The sequence below is a fragment of the Danio rerio genome, chromosome 17 (genome assembly GCF_052040795.2).
Source record: "Danio rerio strain M-AB ecotype USA chromosome 17, GRCz13ab, whole genome shotgun sequence".
Taxonomy (NCBI): Eukaryota; Metazoa; Chordata; class Actinopteri; order Cypriniformes; family Danionidae; genus Danio; species Danio rerio.
In genome coordinates this window covers 38885001-38892500 of record NC_141037.1, presented here as the reverse complement: position 1 = coordinate 38892500, position 7500 = coordinate 38885001, and the positions used below count along the sequence as shown (strand labels likewise).

The 7500-nt window shown below is 35.2% G+C and overlaps 1 protein-coding gene across 1 annotated transcript in view; it reads right to left on the bottom strand.

The window, feature by feature from the left end:
- hadhab (hydroxyacyl-CoA dehydrogenase trifunctional multienzyme complex subunit alpha b) overlaps positions 1–2774 on the bottom strand; it is a 21279-nt gene extending 18505 nt beyond the window's left edge. The window contains 2 exon segments of the mRNA NM_001089437.1: positions 1842–1883; positions 2696–2774. Of these exon segments, the coding sequence (NP_001082906.1) occupies positions 1842–1883; positions 2696–2762 (109 nt within the window). The 5' untranslated portion in view covers positions 2763–2774.
- Positions 2775–7500: the final 4726 nt, after the last annotated feature.

The window sequence follows — 7500 nt, the reverse complement described above, 5'->3', positions numbered from 1 at the left end:
CATTAGTCATAAAGTCTGCTGTGTTTTGTCAATCATGTCAATTTTTTCTCTGAAGATTCTCTGATGTACAGACTGCTTAATGAACAGCATTTTTAAACTTCGGTGTGCCACAAATATGTCATGTTGATCAATTTAATGTGTCTTGCTGAATAATAAGCGGTCACATTTCAGTGGCTACATCCTCGAAAGGATGCATTCGAAGTGCGCTGCGTCATTGCGACGCGACGAAGGCTGTCTCATTTTAAAAAATAAATAAAATAAAATCAAAGGGTCCTTCAAACGCAGCCTCAAAATGTGTCCTTCGTTTTCCAGGTAAAGAAGGACACAACCGGTGGATCCTGAATGTCTAAAGATTCATTGTGCACTGAAAACAGCAGTTTTTAAAAGAAAACTCTGGTTTAAATGTATGAATTAGGTTTACTTTACTCGGATATCTAAACACATGTTAAAAAACAAAAAGAGCATGACATGTCTTACTAAAGAGTGACTTTATAGACAGGTTACATTTTTATCTGCACATGTATGGATCAAAGAAAAATATTTCCAGCTTCTGTACGCCTTGTTTTGCCTTCAGATCGCTTACAATAAGTTTTAAAATCACTTTGAAAAAAAAAGTAATTACAAATTAGTGCTTATTATGCAGCAGCAGCAGTTACGGTTGCCTGGTGACGAGATTCATCTTCTGTAGTTTAGATAGTCTCATTTCAAAACTCGCTCGGTTTGGCCAGTGTGGACTTCGAAGGACTCACCTTTGAAGTCTGCATCCTTTGGAGGATGCAGCCTCTGAAATGAGACGCAGCTACAGTATTACTTGTTTCGTATATCGTATTCATCCAAAACTGCTGAATGCCCATATCACTGTTTCCACAAAATTACTAAGCAGCATAGCCTTTTACTTAAATTAATGAGAATAATTTTGTTTGCAAACCAATTCAGCCTATTCTGATCATGTGAATGTTGAGAGGTAATGCTGAAAATTCAGCTGTCCCATTATTTTAAGCAACGGTTAAAATAGAGTTGAATAATTTTGGAAAATAATCTTATAGCTATTTATATTAGATTATTTTTAAGCTGTTTATCTTGTGTAAAATTCAACAAACACAATAAACCACTGTATAGTTTGACCAACACAATATTAATGTGTTGTGTAAATAGTAAATATTTTAATAAAATACAAAAATACTTCAGAAACAAAAAAAAACATTGTAATTATTCATTTACATGCATGCATGTCATTCAGCAGACACTTATCCAAAGCCACTTACAAGTAAGGATTTAACATGCACTTCCTAATGCACTCATAAAAGAAGAAATCATTTTAATTCATATTTTATACAGAACATTTTTAGAAGCATAGCACTTCGCTAGCTGGCTTCCATTACACTCATACACCCAAACCTCACTCCCATCCCGGACGAGCCCCCCACATGTAACCCACCAGTCCTACTGCAGCCTGAGCTGGGATCAAACCGGCGATTCTTTGTATGTAGTCAGTTGATCTAACGTGGCTATAGACCATAGTCACTAGCATCTGTCGCTAAAGTCCGAGGAGTTAGGTTTACCCGCACAGCATTTCACATCACTAGTTGGCCTGCACTACACTCACCCCCCTAAACCTCACTCTTATCCGGGTCACGGCACCAATGCGATCCTGCCGGCCCTACACCACCCAACCTGCGACTCGCTAGAGCACCTTTTGAGGTCAGAGGAGTGAGGATTACCTGCATAGCACATTTTTTCACATTTTACTCATGTTAAATGGTAAATATAAGTTATGCTACATATTGCCATGATTCATGTTTGGGAGAAATGCATGTAAAACCAACAACATGAAAACTTACCCATCATGCAAGCAGCAAATTTAAAGGTCCGCCTGTTGACACCTTTATTGGGAGACAAAACGTTAAACAGTGATGTATTTGCAATTGAAAACGGTGACCTGTAAGCAGCGAGGGTCAAGTTAGGATAAACCGAAATACAGTGAAGAAGATAAATCACACACTGCAGAATGTAGACTGTCCTGTAGAGGACATGACTGCTGTAACACAGCCAGACACACATGAACTTTAACCTAGTTTCCCCTTAACCGACTCTACAACCACAATGATAATCCCAAACAACCCCCAATGGTGATTAAAACACGAGGAAGCCAGTAAATACTTGTTTGTAAACAAATGTAATTAATAATTGTATTTAATGATTATCATTGTATATATAGCAGAATCCAAGTAGCAGTTATCTAGTTTTACAGGTTTAAATCAAGCGAGCAGGCCAGAACTCTGCAGTAACCGAACATTAATTCATATAGGTTTAATTCTCTCCTTTAACTACTTACATACACATTTAGTCATACATCAAGGCATAAGGGACAGTATTAGCACACTGAATTGAATGGGAACAGCATACCGGTCATTCAAATGTACTGTTATTAATAAATATTATAATTAAAAACAGCATTTATAAACACTCCTGCTTCGTTGCATTGTTGTTGGATTACAAATCATACGCGTGTGAAACTTAAACAGTCCTAAACGTGCATCTGTAGACCTTGAGTTAATTAGCCAGTCGAGCTAAGCTACTTGACTGAAGTGTGTCTGTGGCGATTCTCCAAACTGGTTTATTTACTCGAGCATCAAAGCGAGAGAAAGCAGGGATGAAGACATATTTTAGGAAGGATTGTGGAGGTGTGAGGTACCTGGAAACAGGGTATATCTTCTGGTTGTGAGTCTGGAGAGGGAACCGAGGGCTCGTACGCCGGCCATGTTTGGAGGTCAATGTGTGTAATGACAGACAGCAGGCGGAAGACTGGAGCAGGAGGAGGAAGATTTCACTGCTGATCACACACTCACCACCACCGCTCCTTTAGGTATTATCAAATTTTTGAATATATATATAACTTCTTCATATTATATGCTAAATTCTTCATCCACAAACAAAAATTTCTGAAATCCTCTCCCTCGTTTGCCCATTTTTTAATTGAAATTGATTCCATACTTAAAGCTATTCGTCTATCTAACAACAAGAAATTCTGCAAGTTAATAGAAACTTATGAAAATGTCATGCTTCCAGTGTGTAAATAATTAATGCTTTCTGTAATTATTTCTATTTTTTATTTTTTTTTTAATCTATTTTTTATTTAATTTTGTACCTGCCCCTTCCTCATTTCGTTCTCTTTTTTATTCTCTTTCTATTACTCCTTTCTTTTTAGTTATTATTCTTATAACTTTGTAATTGTATATTCTTGTATTCCAGTCTTGTACAAATTACTTCCTGAGTTATATTGTAAATTTCTTCTTTTCTAAATAAAAGTTTGTTTGAAAAAAAAAAAAAAAAAAAAAAGGTATTATCAAATTTTAGCATGTGTAAAAATGAATAGAAACGTGTTTGAAGTAATGTATTTTATCTAGTATTTATTTTAACCTCCTCTAAATTACTTTTTTATTTTAAAAGTAAGAAATGTCCTCATTAGTTTACAGAATTACACACAATATAATTTAGATCTCTCTCTCTCTCTTTATACATAAGCTAATAAAAAAATGTTTATATTCATTTTTGGACAGCATTTTTAGTGTTTTAACTCAATTTACAATAAATAGTTGCATTTTGAATTGGTTTTGGATCAATATTTTTTGGGCGGTTCATTCCGCTGTGGGGTACCCTGATTGACAAAATGACGAAGCCGAAGGAAAATGAATGAATGAATATTTGGTTTTAATTATTTTGTAATATTATAACTTACTTTGTCATCATCTCATTCATTAATTTGATCAATTAATTATTATTACTATTATTATTATTATTATTATTATTATTATTATTATTATGTACAAACTATTTTGTATGTTTTTAATTAATGTATTTATTTTTAAATTAATTACTTTATTTTAAGTTCATTTCAGCACATTAAGTTGAAACCATAAATTACATTAAGACAATTGCAAATAAAACACATAAAACAAGTTAAATTCTTTATGCTTTATTTTATAAGTAGATTAAGGAATTAATTTATGATTGCAGTTATAGTTTGGTAACTATAACAAACTTGATATTTTCAATCAGTTGCGGTGTTCTGAAAAAGTTGCTTGAAAACCTGCAATGTGATGAGCATCCACAAGATGGCAAACACGCAATAAAATTAAAATAAGACTGACAGTATAATGGATCTGTAAGATAAATGTGCATACAGCAGCACATTAATTCTCCCCTTTCTCTTGATATCATAACACTGTTCTGTTTCTTGCACTATGATGCAAATAACGGTTTTTATGAATCTGCAGTTCACCTTCATCATATTCTTCATCATGTTCTCATCTTACACATGCTATTTTAGACGATTTCCATACTTCTGCAAAAATCAGATATACAGCCAGAATTATTAGCCCCCCTTTGAATTTTTTTCTTGTGTAAATATTTCCCAAATTATTTTTACCCGAGCAAGTAAATGTCAGTATGATAATATTTATTCTTCAGGAGAAAGTCTTATTTGTTTTATTTTGGCTAGATTGAAATCAGTTTTTAAATTTTAAAACTCATTTTAAGGACAAAATTATCAGCCTTTTAAAGCTATTTTTTTGATAGTCTACAGAAGAAACAATAGTCATACAATAACTTGCCTAATTGCTCTAACCTGCCTATAGTTTACATAATTGACCTAGTTAAGCCTTTAAATGTCACTTTAAGCTGTGTAGAAGTGTCTTGAAAAATGTCTAGTCAAATATTATTTACTGCCATCATGGCAAAGATAAAATAAATCAGTTATTAGAAATTAGTTTTTTAGAAAAAAAAACACAGAAGCATTAAACAGAAATCTGACTCCAATGGTTTAATCCATGTCTTTGGCAATTATATGTTTTGGGTGAGATCAGACCAAAATAGTTATTATAGTTGTGCATACACTCTACAGCAGTGGTCTCAAACACATCAGAACTCATAGTTTAGCTCCAACCACCTACATTTGCATTTACATTTAGTTATTTAGCAGACACTTTTATCCAAAGCGACTTACAAATGAGGACAAGGAAGCAATTTACACAACTATAAGAGCAACAATGAATAAGTGCTATAGGCAAGTTTTAGGTGTGTAAAGTGTAAGAAGCAAAACATTGGTAATTTTTTTATTTTATTAAATTTTTAATTTTTTGTAGTACAGTTAGCGGTGGAGCCAGAGAGAGGAATTGCAGATTAGTAAGGAAAGTGGAGACTAAACAGTTGAGTTTTTAGTCGTTTCTTGAAGACAGCGAGTGACTCTGCCGTCCTGATGCAGTTAGGGAGTTCATTCCACCAACTGGGCAGATTGAATGCAAAAGTTCGGGAAATCGATTTCTTCCCTCTTTGGGATGGAACCACGAGGCGACGTTCATTCACAGAATGCAAGTTTCTGGAGGGCACATAGATCTGCAGAAGTGAGAGCAGATAAGAAGGAGAAAAGCCAGAAGTCGCTTTGTAAGCAAACATCAGTTTTGAGTTTTATGCAAGCAGTAACTGGCAGCCAGTGCAAACGGACGAGTAGCTGAGTGACATGTGCTCTTTTAGGTTTATTAAAGGCCTCCAACCTCCAACTCACACCTGCTGAATAGTCTCTAGTAGAGTTCAACACCTTGATAAGTTGGATCAGCTGTGTTTGATTAGGGTTGGAGCAAAACTGTGCAGAGCTGCGGCCTTCCAGGCAACCAGTTTGAGACCTTTAAACACACACACTATGGCCTCTTTTTTTTAAGTGGTGCTCACTGCAGAGCCACTTGGGCAGAGCTGAGCTCCAAAGGGGAGCTTGAGCTCTAGCTCCCCTTCCTTGCGCTTCTTCTACAAGTGATGTCACTGGGGGTTGGGGTTAGGGGTGGGGTGGATGTTTGCATTAAAACAGCTTATAGGAGGAGGAGTTGGAGCTCAAGCTCCCCCTCGCTGGAGCTCATGTGGCTCTGCAGCAAGCAGTGTCTCTATTTTTTAATAATCTAAGCATGATGTCTAAAGTGGATGGGGTTAAAAGAACTGAGGAACGTTGTTAGAAGGCAAAAATTTGCACTTAAAGGGTCCATTAGAAGAGTTTAGCTACTAAAACCTCTAGGTGCCATCTGAATTTTTCTTCTAAAATTTGCATTTCTTTGAGGCTCTTATACCTACGTTCAGTAATTTCTTATTTTTATGGAAACGAATGTTATTTTAATTTGCCTTTAACATGAAATAACTGAATATAAACATGAGGCTGAAAACAAATGCTTATTGTGGAAGAAAACTCTCGAGGGTTTTGCATCTGCTCTCTTCATATTGTTATAAGACACATATTAGCACCTTTATAAAGGTACATATCAGCACCTACAAATTTCAAGAGGTGCGCTTTTGTACTTTTTAGGCACTAATACTGTATTTTACCTTTAACCCTGAGAGTGTAGGCCTAAGTACAAAAGCGATTAGTTGACTTCATTCATTTCCCCTTCGGCTTAGTCCCCTTATTAATCTGGGGTCGCCACAGCGGAATGAACCGCCAACTTATCCAGCATATATTTTATGCAGCGGATGCCCTTTCAGCTGCAATCTAGCAATGGAAGATTTGTTGACTTTACTTTTAAAAAATAAGTAAACCCGGTGCCTTAAAAATGATTAAGTAAATGAACTACAGTATGAGAATAATTAAAATAAATCAACTTAACAGGTTCAAGTTACAACGGGTTTACTCACCTTTTTAAATTAAAGTCAACTGTTATCCACACAATTTTTTTATGTTGTCCCAACACAAATTGATTAAGTAAGCTCAACAGTATTTACAAATTCAAGTGGATTGAACATAAAACAATTAACTTGCCCCCCAAAATCCTCAAGAGTTGTGTTGTTTCAGTTCATTTTCAATAAGTAGCTTGGAGAAGCAGCAAAAATCTTTTTAGTAATGAATCGCTTTGAATAGTGAAACAGCAAAGAGTGAAATTACCCCCTAAAAAGTCGGAATAAATCATAAAAAATATATATTTTTGCTGCGTATTTACTTATTTAAAATTAGCCGATCAACACAATTCTTGATTTTTTGGCAGGACAACTCGTTTTATGTTCAATCCACTTAAATTTGTAAAAACAGTCAATTTATCTTAACCGATTTGTGTTGGGACAACATGAAGGAATTGTGAACCCAGCATTTCTACAGTCTAGATGGTGTGTTGTTTGCTGACTTAGAAAGTAATCAAATTATTATGTGTTTTGTACCAATCTGCCAAGAGTTTCTTCATATTTACTTGTGTTTTACAGTAGTCTCATTGTAAGGCTTGTACTTTAACAAAGAGTCCCGTCTGAACTCGGGACCATTCTCACATGATAAACTCTGTCATCAGTTCAACAGTCAGTGAGTTTAAGCGAACTTTTCCACACTTAACCTGAATAATCTCCTAAAAAAAGCTTTATATCTCCTTACACATGTCAGCTAATCAAACTGCCCATGCAAGACCATCAATAACGGTCAATCAACTATGAATTGTTACAATAGTAGACACAGCTCAGGTCTCTTATCTTGGAGAATTG